Source organism: Megascapheus bottae, chromosome 27, assembly GCF_031878675.1.
Source record: "Megascapheus bottae isolate mThoBot1 chromosome 27, mThoBot2.hap1, whole genome shotgun sequence".
In the NCBI taxonomy this organism is placed as follows: Eukaryota; Metazoa; Chordata; class Mammalia; order Rodentia; family Geomyidae; genus Megascapheus; species Megascapheus bottae.
The window spans coordinates 5,350,838-5,369,777 of NC_143535.1; the positions used below are offsets into that span (position 1 = coordinate 5,350,838).

The 18,940-nt window shown below is 42.0% G+C and overlaps 1 protein-coding gene across 1 annotated transcript in view; it reads right to left on the reverse strand.

The window, feature by feature from the left end:
* The window catches only part of Ube4a (ubiquitination factor E4A), a 33,436-nt gene that overhangs the window by 2,522 nt on the left and 11,974 nt on the right, over window positions 1-18,940 (reverse strand). The window contains exons 5-19 of the mRNA XM_090319401.1: window positions 17,723-17,875; window positions 16,446-16,605; window positions 15,966-16,168; window positions 15,594-15,785; window positions 14,125-14,458; window positions 12,313-12,433; window positions 10,096-10,400; window positions 8,408-8,540; window positions 7,713-7,900; window positions 7,346-7,446; window positions 7,138-7,251; window positions 4,289-4,463; window positions 2,072-2,252; window positions 1,390-1,537; window positions 831-988 (exon numbers count right to left, since the gene is read on the reverse strand). Of these exons, the coding sequence (XP_090175527.1) occupies window positions 831-988; window positions 1,390-1,537; window positions 2,072-2,252; window positions 4,289-4,463; window positions 7,138-7,251; window positions 7,346-7,446; window positions 7,713-7,900; window positions 8,408-8,540; window positions 10,096-10,400; window positions 12,313-12,433; window positions 14,125-14,458; window positions 15,594-15,785; window positions 15,966-16,168; window positions 16,446-16,605; window positions 17,723-17,875 (2,666 nt within the window). The remainder of the gene's footprint in view (window positions 1-830; window positions 989-1,389; window positions 1,538-2,071; window positions 2,253-4,288; window positions 4,464-7,137; window positions 7,252-7,345; window positions 7,447-7,712; window positions 7,901-8,407; window positions 8,541-10,095; window positions 10,401-12,312; window positions 12,434-14,124; window positions 14,459-15,593; window positions 15,786-15,965; window positions 16,169-16,445; window positions 16,606-17,722; window positions 17,876-18,940) is intronic.

Sequence of the window (18,940 nt, forward strand, 5' to 3'; positions counted from 1 at the left end):
TGAGCAAAAAGCTAGGCCAGAACAAGAGGCCCTGAGTCAAGCCCCAGAAAGTTAAGGGGCAAGCTAGACACAGTACAGTGGCATGCACCTATAGTCATAGCTATTTGAGAGGATGATGCAGATGGATTAGACCCTAGGAGTCTGAGGCTAGCGGGGGCTGCTTCAGTAGTGAATAAAGCACTTCCTTTCTTTTCTGTAGAAATGAGCAAGACTATTCAAACAGCAGGTAGGCTGAGGAAAATTCAGTTATCATAGCTGAGTACAAAAATAGCAATAGCAGGGAATGACTCATATAGTGTAATATCTGAATAAAAAAACAAAACTGTCTTTTATGTTTTTACAACTTAAAAAAACAATTTCAGGTTAACCTATACTCCATGTTTAAATATTTTATGACATGTTGACAAAATTATTTTCTTAAGAAGGGGACAAGTGCCAGACACTGGCATATGTCTGTAATCCTAGCTACTCAGGAGGCTGTGATCTGAGGACTGAGGTTTGAAGCCAGCCCCGGCAGGAAAGTCTATGAGACTTTTACCTCTAAGTAACCATCCACAAGCTGGAAGCGGAGGTGAGGTTCAAGTGGTAGACTGTTAGCCCTGAGCAAAACAGTTAGGAACAATGGCCAGGCCAAAATTAAAAAGGAGAGGTAAGGTTAGAGCCAGAATGTCCCAACAATTTCTGCTTTAAGTATTTCAATTCTTAATCAAGTGATGTGAAAATAAATCAACAATAAGAGGGACCTACTAGTTGCAAATCTTGGTGTTAAATTTTTGAGAGAAAAACCAACAGCAAACGAATGGGATCCTCATGCTCCCAAGTCTGAGTACCTGAGCAAGTGTCTGGCAATGGTGGACCTGTCCACCGTGACTCTGGATGACGGCAGCACCACAGGGTCAGACATCAGTGTGCTCATGATGGGATCCAAGAACTCATCACAGGCATCTGCATAGGTCTCCTCTTCCTGTTGCTGGAGGTCTGCAAGAGACTGAGAACCCAACAGCTGGTTGTTCAAGGGAATTCACAGTGCAGCTGAACTTAGCTATTACACCTTATTCTGGGTCATTAATAATCCTCCACAGGTCTTAGCTGTATTATTTTCAAGAACAAGCTAAAGCAGATACTTTTGGAGCTAATTCAGCATTGTACCCTAACTCTGAGCTTCAGGTTGGCTCAGCTGATGATTTACGTGCTAGCAGGAAGAGAAGTATACAAGAGCTTTTTGACATGAAATTCTGTTGTAACTGCAGTAATTAAAAAAGGGATGGGGATGTAGCTCAACGACAGAGCTACTGCTCCTGAGTAGCTGAGATTATAAGGGCGTACCACCATACCAGCCTGACAATGTGATTTCTTTTTGAACATATGAACATATGAGAAAATCTTCACCTTGATTTTCTCTGCCAAGTTGCTGAAAGCCACAATCATATTCCCAGGCTTATTTATTTTCTTCAGGACTCGGACTGTCTGTGCAAAGAGAATTGGGGAATAGGAACGCCCATCCTTGGGCACAGTGGCACAGAAATTCTCCTCATCCCTGGAAGGCCAACATCAGAAAGAAACAACCTCAGAGCATAGGTCAAAGAGGCAATATCAGACAGGCTACAGAACAATCTATCTTTATAAACCATGAAAGTTCATTAACTCTAGACAGATTTCCAATATTCTAGGAGTGAAATCAAGTATATCACAGTCACAAAATATTACTTTATAAATTAATAGTGCAACTAGTAGAATTTGTCTTTCCATAGATCAAGGCAGAATGTTGGAAATCCTAAACAATGTCCCATAGATCATAGAAAATACCTGTTTTTGTTTGTTTGTTTTCCCTGAGACAAAATATATATTCTAGGTTGGCCTGGAATACTCTGTTTATCCCAGGCTGACCTTGACTTTGCAATCGTTCTGCAACACCATGCTCAGTGTTCAAATCTTATTTAAAACTGTAGAAGATTCTCTCCTCAACTAAACTAACTAGATGTGACCATTTCTTATTTCCACACAACAGCCAACATTCTACTACCAAAACATAAGCATTTCTTCTGGCTTGTCCAATGGTAATCTCACATACCCAAGATTTAAGTAGATAGTGCAGATATCTGATACCAGCTGCTGGGGCTTGAAGTCAAATTCACTGAAGTCCTTGACTTTTAAAGCGCCCATCTTGGGGCCAACTAAGTGCTGCAGGAAGTAGTTCAGCATGGAGATGATGCGCTCAGCCAGGAATGGATGCACAAAGAGTGATTTGATCTCTGGAAGAAAGACCAAAGTCTCTGCAAACTAGCAAGCTGTCAAGCTATACTCACGTTTGCTTCACCTGAAGACAATTTTTTTTTGGTGGGTCATGAGGCTTGAACTTGGCCCGGTGCTGTCCCTGAGCTCTTCAGCTCAAGGCTACCGCCCCACCCTTGAGCCAACCCCCACTTCCCATTTTCTAGAGGTTAACTGGAGATAAGAGTCTCAGGTCCTTTTGTGCCTGGTCTGCTTTGAACCTTGATCCTCAGATTTCAGCCTCCAGAGTAGTGCTAGCTACCACCCTAGCAACAACTAGCGTGTGTGTGTGTGTGTGTGTGTGCGTGTGTGTGTGTGTGCGCGCGCGCGTGCGCGCGCGCGCCAGACCTGGGCCTGAGCTCAGACCCTGAACACTCTCCTTAGGCTTTCTCAAGGCTAGAACTCTACCACTTGAGCCAAAGTACCACTTCTGGCTTTTTCTATGTATGTCGAACCAAGGAATCGGACAGGTCTTTGTGCATGATAGGCAAGGACTCTACCACCAGGCCAAACTCCCGGCTCTGACAACTAGCTTTTTAAAAAATTATATAATCATATTTACTTCAGAAAATTAAAAAAAGGAAAGCAAAAATCCAAAACAAGCTGGGTGCAGTGGTTCATGCCTGTAATATAGTTGCTTAGGAGGCTGAGACCTGATGACAGTGGCTGAAAGCCAGCCCAGGCAGGAAAGTCTGTGGGACTCTTACGTCCAAGTTACCACCAGAAAACTGGAAGTGGCTCAAAATGGTAGAGCCAGCACCCAGGACCTGAATTCAAGCCGTGTGACCGAAAAAAAAAAAAAAAATCCCAAATAACAAACCAGAAACTACCACCCAGAAATACACTGTTCACATCTTGTTATATATGTTGGGTTTTTGGTCCATATTAATACATATGCAAAAAATTAAAATATAATAAATATTTTTCACTTTTCAGTAATTATGCCATAAATATCTTACTGTTTTAGAGACTAGTATGTCCTTGTGTTATCTAACATAATAGCAACTGACACATATGCTCTTAGAACTCAATTAAAATAAGATAAAAAATAAAATATTAAGGACTGAGAATGTGGCTTAGTGTTAGAGTGCTTACCTAACATGCAAGAAGCCCTGGGTTCTATTCCTTAGTACCAGTACATACACAGAAAAAGCCAGAAGTGGCTATGGCTCAAGTGGTAGAGCATTAGCCGTGAGCAAAAGAAATTCAGGAACAGTGCTCAGGCCCTGAGTTCAAGCACCAGAACTGTCAATAAATAAAACAAAATATTCAGTTCCTCCATGGTACTGGTAACATTTCAATGATCAGCACACTCATGTGTTTGCTATGTGCAGTAATGGACAGCTTGGATTTATGGAACAGTCATGTTATTACACAAAGTTTTAGAGAATAGCAATCCTTTATGTCTTTATTTTTTGGATATTGTGTCTGAGCTTTTCTACTCAAAGTTAGCACTGCACCACTTTGAGCCATAGCTCTATTTCCACTTTTTCTGTGGTTATTTGGATTAAGAGTCTCAGGGACTTTCCTGCCCAGGCTGGCTTTGAACCACTATCCTCAAATTTCAGCCTCCCGAGTAGTTAGGATTATAGGTGTGAGCCACCAGAGCCCAGCTCCTTAAAAAAAGAAAAAGAAAAATTACTTAAATTTTTGTCAGTACTACTGCTTGAACTCTGGGCCTGGACACTGCTCTTGAGCTCCTCAGCTCAAGGCTAGTGCTGTATCACTTGAGCCACAGTGCCACTTCCAGTTTTCTGGTGGTTAATTGAAGAGTCTCATGGACTTTTATGCCTGGGCTGGCTTTGAACCACGATCCTCAGATCTCAGCCTCCTGAGTAGCTAGGATTGCAGGTGTGAACCACTAGTACCTGGTTTCTTATTTGTGTGTGTGTGTGTGGGGGGGGTGGTGGTAGTGATACTGGAGGACCTTAAGCATGTCACAAGTTTCAGTTAAGACAATCTCCTAGGAGAAGTGGGTATTGACTAGTCCATTGTTTTGTAACAGCAGTATTTTTACCTGATGTCAGGAAGGCAAGGGTACCTATGGTTTCATTGGACATGATGTTATGGAAACGTGCCAGCTGCCCAAACATCTGTAGGCCAGCCTCTTTCTCACGACGGGCTTCTGGTGTTAGACTATCCCATTCACCGCGGTCCTTCTCAATCTGCTGAATCTTTATCTTGCTTAAATACTATAGAAACCAGAGGCAAGACATATAAAAGTGTGTGGAATAGGACATTTAAGAGGTTTCGTCCAAAATCTAAACTAAAAGCTGGAAAACCAGAGACTATGTAAGGGACATGAGCCTTTGTCAGCATAGGGCTGAAGATTAAAGAGAACTTTCTGGAAAAGAAAATGGTGTCTTCAAACAGACGGGCTTCAGCTTGAATAGATTCACATATACTAATAGGAAATGGAAAGAAGGAAAACTATATGTCAGATGTGTCAGATGCAGTGCACACAAAGGACGCGGGGACACATGCATACACAGACACATGGACACACATGGCCATACACGCACAGCCTTATGAAAAGATGAAAAAAAAAAAGCCAAACCTAGCCTACCCCAAATCAAACTCTACCAAATGTACTTCAAAGGCTGCACTTACCAGCTGCACTGCTGTAGCAAACTCGAAATAACATTTTTTTTTTTTTGTCAGTCATGGGACTTGAACTCTGGGCCGTCCCTGATCGTTTTAGCTCAAGGCTATCACCCTACCTCTTGAGCCACAGCACCACTTCCAGTTTTCTCATGGTTAATTGGAGATAAAAGTCTCACGGACTTTAGTGCCCAGGCTAGCTTTGAACTGTGATCCTCAGATCACAGCCTCCTGAGTAGCTAGGATTATAGGCGTGAGCCACCATGACCAGCTGAGGTCTTAAGAGAATGTCAGATGTTTCTTCCTTTTTACCTATGTTCTTGCTTAGAAGACTGTGTCTGTAATAGTACCTACTCTTACTTCCTTGGAAAGCCTATTTTTTTGTTTTGTTTGTTGATTTTGTGTGTGTGTGTGGGGGGGAGGGTCATGGGGCTTGTACTCAGCCTGGATGCTGTCCCTGAGCTCTTTAGCTCAAGGCTACTGCTCTACCCTTGAGCCAAGCCCCATTTTCCATTTTCTAGAGGTTACCTGGAGGTAAGAGTCTCAGGTTCTTTTGTGCCGGGGCTGGCTTTGAACCTTGATCCTCAGATCTCAGCCTCCTAAATAGCTAGGATTGCAGGCGTGAGCCACTGCACCCGGCTCTATTTGTTGATTTTTGAGTCTGTCTCTTACCTTGAGATCCTCAAGACTTCCAAGTGCTAGGATTACAGGCGTGTGCTACCACACCTTGCTAGAAAAATCTTTAAATTTTAGCGTGTAAGATTATGAAAGGAGCGGGAGACTAAACTCTCTAACAAGCAGAACACATGTTACTTAGGGAGTTGCTAATCAATACTCATAATACCTTGTATCTGATTGGTTACCCTCAGGATTGCCTGCTCTTTTCCCTTTGGGTTGCTGCCTGACTTAGGTTCATCTCAGGATAGGGAGGTTTTGGTGTGCAGGCGATAAGCAGCTCCGCCAGGTTAGTTAAGGAAGAAGTGCTCTGCCAGAACTCAGACACACCTGTATTTCACAATATAGCTGAACATTTAGGAGGCTCTGAATAAAGGAAAGTACACCTTGAGAGTCTTCTTTTTTTTCTTATGACACTCTACCATGTGAGCTATGCTTCTAAGCCTCTTTTGGCATGGTTATTTTTTATTTTTACGTGGTACTCAAGAATTCACCCAGGGCCTCATGCATGCTAGGCAAGTGCTATACCACTAAGCCAGATTCCCAGACCTGCAATGGTTATTTTTGAGGCAGGGTCTTGACGCTTTGGCTGTGGTCTTCCTACTGGTATATACCTGTGCTGCGCAACAACCATGTTGTTCTTTGTGTGTATATGTGTGTATATGCACATGTGCTAGTCTTGGGGCTTGAACTTGGGGCCTGGGCACTGTCTCTGAGCTTGTACATTCAAGGTTAGCACTCTACCATTTGAGCCACAGCTCTACTTCCAATTGTGGAGATAAAGAGTCTTATGCATTTTTTTCCCCCTCAGACTGGCTTCAAATCGCAATCCTCAGATCCCTGTCTCTTGAGTTGCTAGGTAGGTTTCCTGGCATCAGCCCTCATGAACTAATTAATTGTTTACCTTGACACAGGGTCTCACTATATAGCCTAGGCTAGATCAAAACTTGTGATCTTTCTCAGTCTCCTGAGTATTGGGATTATAGATATGTACCACCATTTCTGGAAAAACTTAGAATCTTAATTTTTAAAAAAAGGGCTAGGAGGGCCGGGAGTTTGGCCTAGTGGTAGCGTGCTTGCCTAGCATGCATGAAGGTCTGGGTTCGATTCCTCAGTACCACATACATAGAAAAAAGCCAGAAATGGTGCTGAGGCTCAAGTGGTAGAGCTCTAGCCTCGACAGTGCGCAAGCCCTGAGTTCAAGCTCTAGGACTGCCAAAAAAAAAAAAAAAAAAAACAAGAAACAACAACAACAACAACAACAACAAAAAAAAAAAAACCCCTCCAAACCAGAGACTTTCGCAGTAGTGATGCAAAACTCACAATCTTTTCGGGGGAAGAGGCTTAAAAGCACTGTATTAGTGAACCATGGTTATTTTACGTATTGGGATGGAGAAAGGTTGAAAATCCCTGCGATAGATGGCCTTGCCCTGAAAGCTTTCCAATGGCAAGCATGAAGATATACTACTACTTATACACTTCTGGTGTTCAAGATGGGTACTAAGGGGATAAGGACTACTCTAGTATAACATAACAGTCAAAAGTATATACTGTCCAAGATTTGATGGTTAACTCTTCTCTTTTTCTTACCTGTATAGCTTCATCCAAAAGGAATATGGCATCATTCATTAGCAGGTTAAGAAAGCGAAGGAAAAGTGGGGGATTCATCGCTTCTAAATTCTTAGAGGCATAGTCAGCCAAATCCTGTAAATCCCAGTCCAAGAGAAAGCCGTGTTAGTACTGAATCTCAAGTCACTTGGGGCTTACCTGAAGCAACTGGTCTCACCAACTGTCTCACCTTAATGCTCTCCCGGTAGCTATCTGTTCCCCACATGTACCTCAGGATGGGATACATGGGACGGCGGTAATTAAACTTCTGTTCAAATTGATGGGGATCTCCTAAAGTGTAAGCAAGAGATTGAAAAGCGGATCAGGAGCTTACGCTTATGTGCTTTTATTTTTTATTTACTTCATGGGGATTCCTAGCAAAATAGTTCTTGAGTTTGTTTGTTTACTATAGTATAGTGCTGGGGATTGAACCCAGAGCTTTGTACATTCTTGGCAAGGGATTTACCATTGAGCCATATTTCCATCTTTCTCTAGGAATCTCTTCAGATCTAGCATGGGGCCGTTCAGTTCTGGACCTGGCTGTGTAATTACTTTACCTGTAAATTCAATGTCCACAAAAACTTTGATTAGAGCTTCTGCAAGTTGGGGTGCATGTGAAAAGTTGCAGAACACACGTTTCCGGTGGAATACACTGGATACCAAGGGACTTGGGGTCTGATCAAGGTGAGGCATCACTGCTTCCAACACCTCAGCTAGTTTGGCCCGTAGGTGGGGATTCTTCATTCTGCAAGGAGGACAGAAAGCAACATGAGCCGAAACTAACTCTGCAATATACAATTTTGGTCTTTTCACATAGGAGCCAAAATGCTTTATACTGCCATTACAAGAAAAAATAAGATCCACTGTACAGTTTTAAGTCTGTCAATACTGAGGTAATGCAGGGTTTACCATTTAACTCTTTTTTTTTCCCCCTTTGCCAGTCCTAGGGCTTTAACTCAGGGTCTGAGCTTCTTTTGTTCTAGGCTAATACTCTACCACTGGAGCTACAGTACCACTTCTGGCCTTTTCTGCTTATGTGGTACCCTGGAATCAAACTCTGGGCTTCATGCATGCTTCACAAGCACTCCACCACTAAAGTCACATTCCCAGCTCCAATTTAATTTGTGAGGTGACAGCTAACCAAGTTTGAGGGTGAGTATTTAAGCCTTATGATTCAGGCTTGTTTCTTGGTTTTGAAACCTTCTGAATGTTCTGCTGCTCATCACCATGATTCACGCTTTCAGCACCTCACCTTTCTAGGCTTCCAGTAAAAATGGTAATGAAGTGGAGGACATGCTCCAAGGCGTCTGCCGATGTCTCCAGGATGTCATCAGCAAAGCGACGGAGGAAAATGAGGAAATCACCCAGGTTATCTGCAAAAAACTCTGAAAAGAAAAATATTCACTGTCCACTGGTACTCAGTATTTTAGTTTCTCCTATTCTCCCTATTTGATGAAGGCTAAAAATATTCAAAGGTTTTTATCAGTCCTAGGGATGATGGTAAATAAATAAATTTAGAATCCTTTACATGTATATCAAGTAAATATATGAATAGGAATGATCAAATATACTGTTAACATACCATCTACATATTTTTCTCACTATCAAGCCTCAACGTAATTTATTTTATTTTCTTGTGTACAGAGAGGTTACAGTTACATATGTAGTGAGCATATTTCTTGTTGAACATTGTTACCACCTCAAGGCTAACCGTAATTTAAGGTGCCCTTTTAAGTGTCTGAAGATTTACTGATCATGAGTTTTATGTTGGAAGACTGTGGTGGCTAGCCTACATTTTCTGCTTTCTTCTTTTGAGACAGTGTTTTGCTATGTAGTTCAGAATGGCTTACACTTACGTAGTTAGGCTGGCCTCTAACTTTTGATCCTTCTGCCTCTACCTCGCGAGTGGCTGATGTATACTACCATGCCTGATTCTTCCCACATCTTTCTAGGGTAAAAGAGTCATCCTGAAGTACAGTGTAAGCTTGCAGCTTTCATTTTGATCATTTGTACTGACAGAAGCCAGGTGCCATCTCACCAGTGGCATTAAGGAGATGAGTGTAGCCTGGAAAAGAGGGTGATGGCCCATAGTGCAAACAACTGAGGCCTGGCCACTTAACTGGCTTTGCAAGTGGATCTTCCAGCCTTAGTTAAATCCTCAGACTCCTATGTCCTTGATTGATAGCCTGGCTGTGACCTGATAAGATAAAACCACTAGCAAGTGCTCCTGACCCTTGAATACTATGAGACAATATTGTTTTAAGCTGCTATGTGCTGGATAATTCGTTATACAGCAATATGTAGCCAATATAATGATCAAGAGCATTTTGCATGATTTGATGCATAGTATCTGCTAATCCCTCACTGACCTACATGCATATACAACATCCCTTCTAGAAGGGTTAACTAATAGGAGACAATCTTTTCTTAACCCTGGGTTTGATTACTCAGTGCCGCATATACTTGTGGCTCAAGTAGAGTGCTAGCCTTGAGAAAGCCCAAGGACAGTGCCCAGGCCCTGAGTTAAAGCCCCAGGACTGCCTCCCCCCCACCCCCCCCCCCACCGCGCCTAAAAAAAAAGAAAGAAAAAAGGGAAAAATGGCTTAGAGAGAGTTAGACAAATCTGTAAATTGAATGACAAACAGCACCAATAGCAGAACTAACAGCTTATGTACTATACTTCATCTATACTATACTTCTGACTGTACTTCATCTTCTGGTGTGCACAGCACTGGGGACACAAGGTCAAGGAACAATTGTTTGTGGCCTCATACTTGGACCAGCAGATACTGTACTATTTATGAGTTTGATTTGTTTTTTTTTTTTTAAAACAATGGAATGATAGTGAACGAAGGGCCTTTTGAGATTTGAATTTCCAAGGTGACCCAGTTAAACTTAGATTCCTATAAATAAGAAGTTCCCAAGGGAGAGCCTACTTACCTGGCACATAAGCCAAAGCGCTGTAGCCATCTGGCAAAGGAAAAGTTAGCTCTATTGGCTGTGAGCCTTCATTGCCTATGGCCAGCTGAACCAGGAGAACAGCCATGGACACCTGCAAATTTAGGCAGTTTTGTAGCATCTGTGGCTCAGTCATTGCTGTCTTGGTAGAAAGATAGATGGTCATCAGTCGTTCAAACTGTTCCCGGAGACTATCAGCAGCAGGGCTAGAACTCTGCTGAGCATCCCGCCAGGCCACCTGGAGCCGATGCAGATTCTGGTTGATTTTTACCATCTGATCGTGCAACCTGCCCCAAGGAAACAGAAGAGACTGGGTCAAAGAGGCTCATTTGAGGACTGTCTATTATAAACTACTTCAGTAAAACAAACCCTCATTTCTTTATTCTGGTATTTTCTTCAAGGACATAGAGAGCTTCAGATACAATGACAGAAAGTACTGCAAAAATGTTACCAAGAATTCAACACAATGAAGTTAACCATATATAGCAGTCTTCAGGTGCAATGAACCATCTAAAGAGCAATAGCTTGGTTAAACAGGGTGCAGCGTGGGATGTTATGTAAAATGGGCAAGCATTAAGCAAGAAGCCCAGTACAGCAGTAGACCATATTGTGGGTCGTGTGTTGAAGGGATGATAGAGATGGTTAGCACAATTAGGAGAAAAGTAAGCAAATGAAAGGGATTCTAGATTTAGTAATGACCATGTGCCAACTAGTTACTACCCGGGAGATGACCTAAAAGTGACTTCCAGCTCTTTACTGTGCAATATAAAATAAAATTATTCTTCACAATAGTTTATCCAAGTAGTCTTTTTTTTTTTTGTCAGTTGTGGGGCTTGAACTGTGGGTCCGGGGTGCTTTCCCTGAGCAATTCATTTCAAGGCTATTGTTTTACCCCTTTGAGCCACAATGCCACTTCCAGTTTTCTGGTGGTTAACTGGAGATAAGAGTCTCATGGACCTTCGTGCCTGGGCTGCTTTTGAACTACGATCCTCAAATCTCAGCCTCCTGAGTAGCTGGGATTACAGGAGTGAGCCACCGTGCCCAGCAGAACATAGTTTTTTGTATGTTAGTCAGGGCCTGGGAGCTGTTCGTAAGTTTTTCCTCTCAAGGCTGGTGTTCTACCACTTGAGCCACAGTTCCATCTCAACCCCCCCCCCTTTTTTTTGGTGGTTGTGGGACTTGAACTAAAGAGCCTGGGCCCTATCCCTGAGCTTTTGTGCTCAACAATGGTGCTCTACTGCTTTGAACCACAGCTCCATTTCCAGTTTTCTGGTAATTAATTGGAGATAAGAGTCTCACAAACTTTCCTATCCAGGCTGGCATAGAACCACTTTCCTCGGATCTCAGCTAGGATTACTGGCATGAGCCCTGGGGCCCAGCTTCTACTTCCATTTCTTGGTGGTTAACTGGAGATAAGAACCTCATAACACTTTCTTGCCTGGGCTAGCTTCAAACTTGGTTTTTCAGATCTCAGTTTCCTGAGCAGCTAGGATTACAGGTATGAGCCACTGGCACTCAACTAGAACTAAAGTTTTAAAAACTTACAAGTAGGGCCAGGAGTTTGGCCTAGAGGGCTTGGAAGTGTGGCTGGCCTAGTGGTAGAGTGCTTGACTAGCATGCAAAAAGCACTGGGCTTGATTCCTTGGTACTACATATACAGAAAAAGGCCAGAAGTGGTACTATGGTTCAAATGGCAGTGTGCTAGCCTTGAGAAAGCTCAAAATTAGTGCTCAGGACCCGAGTTCAAGTCCCAGGACTGGCAAAAATAAAATTACTAGTAGAAGTAGTAAAAATAGCTGGGCACCAGTGGCTCACACCTGTAATCCTAGCTACTCAGGAGGCTGAGAACTGAGAATTACAGTTCAAAGCCAGCCCAGGCACTAAAGTCCATGAGACTCTTGTCTCCAATTAACTACCAGAAAATTGGAAGTGGTGCTGTGACTCAAGTGGTAGAGCACTAGCCTTGATCTGAAGAGCTTTGGGACAATGCCCAGGCCCAGAGTTCAAGCCCCATGACTAACAAAACAAAAACAAAAACAAACAAAAAAATGAAAAGAAAGTAATAAATAAATGCCTGATTGTCCCCTCCCCGCTAGATTACAATATAAGCCTTTAGAATAAGTCTCTATGGCTCACTTTCAACCTTCTGGTTGCCAACACAACTAAGTATTTCTTTTCTAGCGATAGCAAAAGAGTTACCTGTGAAATCCCAAATACAAGGTGTACTCTGTCAGGGCAAGGTTCTCTGTTACAAGGTTATAGCTCTGGGGAAAACTTGGCTCCTGTATAGCTGGGATTAAACAGGTTTCTTTGTCCAACCCTGAAAGATTTAAAAGGAATGGTGAATGGGTGGTCTTCAGACTCTCCTTATTTTTGTTAAGCTTTTACATTGCTATCAATGGTAAAACATTTTCAAACTAAATCTTGTTACATTACTTCCTTGTCTAATTACTTTTTTAGCTTTTTATTGTCTACAGAAACAGAGTAAACCCCTTTATATAACCGATGCAATCACTAAAACTTAAAAGGAATAATACTATAGATTTTTCTCATTGATAGGCAATGGACTACTTGTATATATTTTGTGCTTTGGATATTTGCTTTGGAGCAGGTATCACTTTTATTTTTGTGTGCCAGTCTTGAGGCTTTGACTAGGTGCTGTCCCTCAGCTTTTTGGCTTAAGGTTAGCATTCTATTACTTGAGGCCACAGCTTCATTTCTGGCTTTTTTGGAGATGAAAGTCTCATGGACTTTCCTGCATGGTCTGGCTTCCAACTCACATCCCTAGATCTCAGTTGCCCAAGGAGCTGGGATTATAAGCATGAACTACTTGTGTCTGGCTAGGTATCACTTTTATAAATACAACAGTCATAAAGTGGAAGTGTACATCAAAATTAGGAAGTAATTCATTCTGAGTGATAGAACCATTAAGTTATTTTTCTTTTTTCACTTCTGCATACTGCTCAAGTTTTCTCCAGTCTGGTCCCAAACTTCTTCCTCTTCAGACCCATTTCCTTCCCACTTTTCACCCCTTATTCCTCATCTCTCTCTTGTTCTAGCCACACTCATTATTATGCTCATTATTCATCAGTCAACACTTCCTAGATCTGTGTTTCTGACACTTGTTTTTCCCTTTGCATAAAGAGACTCTCTTGCTCTTTTGCCTAGTAAAACCTAACTGGCCTTTCAAGATTTGGTTGTGACAATCTCCAGCTTCTCAGGAGTTGATAATTCACTTTTGGCTCAGTCCTCCTACAGCTTAGCACTAAGGCTTACTGTAACTATCTGTTAACATATTTACCTTCTTCTAGTCTTGTTTTCTGTTTTGTTTTTTAAATAAAGGATCTGTGAATGAATGCTCAAGTTGCCAAATCCAGAGACATCAAAAATCTGTCTTTTGTCAGTGCTGGTAGCTTGTGCCTGCAATCCAAGCTATTCATGAAGGTGAACCAAAGACTCACATTTGTGAAGCCAGACTGGGCAAAAGAATTTCCAAGATACCATCTTCAAAATAACCAGTCAGGCTGGAGGTGTGGCTGTGAGCAAGCAAACAATAAAGTGTGTATGTGTGTGTGGAGGGGTGGGGGGGTGAGTTCAAACTCCAGTACTGGCAAAACAAAACTGTCTTAGAGAAGACACAGACAATGCCGGGTACGATGGCTCATGTCTGTAATATTAGCTACTCAGGAGGCTGAGATCTGAGGATCAAGGTTCAAAGCCAGCCCGGGCAAAAAAGGACCTGAGACTCTTATCTTCAATTAACCTCTAGAAAATGGGAAATGGGGCTTGGCTCAAGGGTAGGGTGGTAGCCTTGAGCTGAAGAGCTCAGGGACAGCATCCAGGCCAAGTACAAGCCCCATGACCCACTGGGAAAAAAAAAAAAGGACACAAACACACTTTTGAGGGGCCCAGTTCCCCCTATCTCATGTGTACACTTTTAGTTTTCACACACACACACACACACACACACACACACACACACACACAGAAGCCCAGTTTCTCCCCCCCTACCTCTCATGTGTACATTTTTAGTTTTTCGTTCTTCATCATTCAACTCCTTCAGGACACAGTAAGTAGGATTAAAGGTGAGGAGCCGAGAGGATCTGGGTTTGCAAAATGGTTGGCATAGCTTCAGAAGAGCAGCACCCAGATTCAGAAAGAAGGCATCCGAGGCATACATTTGGAAGAAGATTTCTGGCATCTGATTGGCCCAAATCTTGGTGCGGCCTGCATTTGCATGCAAACAGTTTCCAAGCCAGGATAAGATACAGTGCTTGGTTTCTGGAGAGAGCTGGAGTAAATTCTTCAGCATCTGGTAGATCTTTTCATGGAACTGAGCCATGAACTGTTTAACCAGAAAACACAACCACAGAACATTCCAGTTTCACAATCCTAGTTTTTTTTGTTTTTTTAATGCACAAACTTTACCAGTTGGTAGTTTCTAAAAGTATGCTAGTCCTAATCTTTTTCCCGAGTCCCCTGGATTGGATTTAAAAAAAAAAATTGTGGGCTCTTAGGGATTTTTTTTTTAACATGTTGTTAAGCTGAAGACAACAGGGGTTCATAAGCTTTTTTGGTAAGTATTAGATGGCAAATTATTTATGGCTCTGCTTGTTATATGGTCTCTGAAGTAATTATCCAACTTCACTGTCACAGCATGAATTCAAGCCATAAACAATATGTATATAAATGGACATGGCTCTGTTCAGTAAAACTTTATAAAAACAGGTGGCAGGCTGGATTTGGCTATGGTTATCATTTGCCAATACCTGCTTGACAGAGTTGTGATGATTAAATAGTGAGTAGGAGACTTAAACTGTCCCAAGTTCAGCCATTTAGATGCCTCATGGTGGTCAGACCTCTGTTAATTAAAAAAAATTTTTTTTGTTTGTTGTGGGACTTAAACTCTGGGCCCAGGCGCTGTCCCTGAGCTCTTCAGCTCAAGGCTAGTGCTCTACCACTTGAGCCACAGGGCCACTTCTGGTTTTCCGGTGGTTTTAGTAAGAGTCTCATGGAATGCCCGGCTGGCTTTGAACTGTGATCCTCAGATCTCAGCCTCCTGAGTAGCAGGAGTGAGCCACCGGCTCCTGGCTCTGTTAATTTTTTTTTTTAAAGGCCAAGCAGAAAGGGCATAGTTGTTGGGAAGACAGAATTAAAAAAAAAAAAGTTCATAAGCTGGAGTTCAAACTATTTTAGGAGCTAAGTGATAAGAATAGTTTGGTAGGAAATACGGGGGGTTGAGGGGACATAGCAGTAGATTGTATTGAGCAAGAACTGCAGTAGTTTGCCCTCACCCCAGAGAAATTTCCCCTGTATTCCTACTAAATGCCACAAGAGGGCCTTTGTTTACACTGTTACAGCAAAAACTAAAACAAATCTGCTTTCCCAAAGAGGCATAGGTAACCTAAACTGAACATGGTTCATGAGGAAATGATTTAACCTACAATCTAGGACCAGGATACCCTGGGAAACAGTTCCACCTGATGGATGTTGGCCTCCTGTACTTTGATCTCCTGAGGACTGGAACGAGATGGGTTCAGGAAGTAGCCATGATTTTCTACCACGCCTGGAGTCTTCAATAAGCAGGAGATATTGAGAATGACTCCCAGCAAGGTCTTCTGATACATCTGCCCATTGTTAAGGTCCTTGGGCTGAATGTACTCTACAAAAACCTGTAGGGTAAGACAAGTGCCCTTTAATCATCTGTATGGGGAGAGGAAGTGCAAGGGATACAGGCCTTAGAATTAAGTCTAAGAACCAATCCATCCTCCTCTTGTTTTGTAGCTAATGATTCAAAGTCCTGGGGCAGGGAAGTCACTAGTTTGTGACTACAGACCAATTTTCATTCTTACCTTTGCCATATCTTTTTGCCTAGTGAAATACAGAAGAATATCCAGATATGCATACAAAAGGATCTGGCAGAGCTCCAGATCTTTAATCCGGTTCAATAGAATATCAAACACTGGAATCATAACTTCAGGAAATGTTCGAACTTCCTCATCCAACAGCAATGCTTCAATGACTTCTTCTAGAAACTCAGTTACATCTTCAAGATCTAACACAAGACAAAAGAGAGAAAGGAGGCCACTAGAATATTTTTATACGTTCATACACCCTTTTCCCCCTATTCTCTCTTCTTGTGGTACTGGGGACCAAATCAGGACCTAGTGCATACCAGTGAGCTACAGTCCTAGCACCACTTACTGGTATTTAAGTCAAAGATCAAGAGATGTGAGCTGTCCCTCTTAACTTATACCGTAACCATAATGGCTCTGAGGCTTTCTAATGAAATGAGGAAGAATTTGAAATTTGGAAAGATCTTATGTACTCACGGGCTCCTTGGATCGCTTCTAACATCAAATCCACCAGTTGCTCATGGATATTTTGGTCAACATAGATCTCTGGGGTGAGGAGAACCGTTCGGGTATTAGATACAGTGAGGTTCCTGCATTGCACTGCAAAAGGCAGCAGGTTCTCTGGAACTTTGGTAATCTGAAAGAGTATAGCTTCTATCACCAGAAGAAGGGTAAACACAGCAAACAATGGAAAAGACACCATGACCTCAAACAATACTTGTTTCTTACAGATACTTGAAAACTTAGAACATGCTTATTCTTTGACTTAAGGAATTACCTACTGAAACTCTATCCTGGAAATGCCCAGCTTATTTTACTCAATTACCTTTTTAAAATATTTAAATATATTAAAAATATTTTTTTGTTGGTCGTGGGGCTTGAATTCAGGCCTGAGTGCTATCCCTGAGCTTCTGTGCTCAAGGCTAGCAGTCTATCTATTACTTTGAGCCACAATTCCACTTCTGGTTTTGGGGTGGTTAAGTGAGATCAGAGTCTCAAGTGTTTTTCTGTCCCAGCTAGCTTCAAACTTCGGTCCTTAGATTTCAGTCTCTTGAGGAGCCAGAATTACGGATGTGAGCCACCAGCGGCTGGCTTAACAGAATCATTTCTAAAATGAGAGAATAGGAAGGCCTGGGAAGGTGGCTTAGTAGTACAGTGCTTGCCTAGCACACATGAAGCCCTGGGTTCAATTCCTCATTACCCAAACACAGAAAAAAGCCAGAAGTGGGGGTGTGGCTCAAGTGCTAGCTTTGAGCAAAAGAACAGTACCCAAGCCTTGAGTTCAAACCCCAGGGCTGGCAAAAAAAAAAAAAAAAAAAAAAAAAAAAAAAAAGAAAGAAAAAGAAAAAGAAAAGAGAGAGAGAGAATAAGAGGCACTGGTTAGCAGAGATGGATGGACTCCAAACCACAGAAATAAGACCACATCTTTAAAAGTCAGTTTAGAGTGTCTCTTAACACCCAGTTCCACATCTTCTATGAGGGGGATCTCTCTCTTTCTCTCTCTTCTCCCTCCTTCCCTCCCCCCCCCCTCTCTCTCTCTCTCTCTCTCTCTCTCTCTCTCTCTCTCTATATATATATATATATACATATATATATATATATATATACATACATGCACATACCCAAGGCACATACCTAAGGCACACACACACACACACACACACACACACACACACACACACACAATTTCAGTTATATGCCATTTAGTCACAGCCAAGGAACAATATAATATTTAATGGGGATTATTCCTTTACCTCCTCCTTGGCTCTTTGGAAGCAGGAGTAGAGGTAATGAAAGATGTGCCTCTCTCCTGCATCTCGATCAGCAGAGAGATTTAATGTTGTAGAAGAAGTCATGTTAATCAAGTGGTTTCCTGGATCCTGAAGTAATAACCGAGCAAAGATGGCCTATTAAGAAAAACAGAAACATTAAGCTATTGCAAAGTTAATCTTAGAATACTGATTTAAAAAAAAAGTAATTTTGATATAGGTTGTTCTAAGAATCACAGACTTGGTTTACAGGAAAGGGAAAAACGTTAGAAAATAATTGTATAAAGAAAATTATGCACTGGCACTGGTGGTTCATACTGGTAATCCTAGCTACTTAGGAGGCTGAGATCTGAAGATCGAGGTTCAAAGACAGCTGGGGTAGCAAAGCCCATGAGACTCTCTCTAATTAGCTACCAGAAAACTGAAGTGGAGCTGTGGCTCAAAGTGGTAGAGTACTAGGCTTGAGCAAAAGAGCTTAGGGATAGCACTCAGGCCCTAAGTTCAAGCCCCATGACCAAACCAAACAAAAAACTATGTGGTATAGTCTCACCACAGAGTAGGTGTTAAAAGATTACTCAACTGGCATTAAGAATTAGTGGGCAGTGATTAAACTTACACATGAAATCTATTATTCTGTATGACTCTGGGGTTTATATAAAACTGTGAAGTTAAACTACAAGTTGTCAAGTGTCTTTGCTATTATTTTTTTCCCTCCTTATGGTATTGATTGAACCTAGGGCCTTCCATAATGTAGACAAGCACTCTATCACTTGAGTCAGTCTTTTGTATTTTATTTCTGAGACAGGATCTTCCTATTGGACTAGCAATCCTTCTGCATTTGTCTACTGAGCAGCAGTTAACTGTGCACCATAAAATGTGATTATCAGCTTTTATTCCTGTAATGTCCACCAGGTATTTGAAAGGTCCAGGGCAACATCCTCCAAAGGTCCAATGTGGTGCTATTGGAAAAGTGGTGGGATTTTAAGACCCGGGCCTAGTGGAAAGTCCTTAAATCATCAGCGGGGAGCTCTTGAAGGCATTGTGGGACCCTGGTCTTCCTTGCCTAGTAATATAAGCAATTTAGCTTAGCACATTCTCCCGCTGTGATGTACTGTCCTGCTCCAGGCCCAACACAATGTGGCCAATATATCATGGGCTAGAACATCTAGAACTGGGGGCAAACAAACTTTTGACTAATGTAGC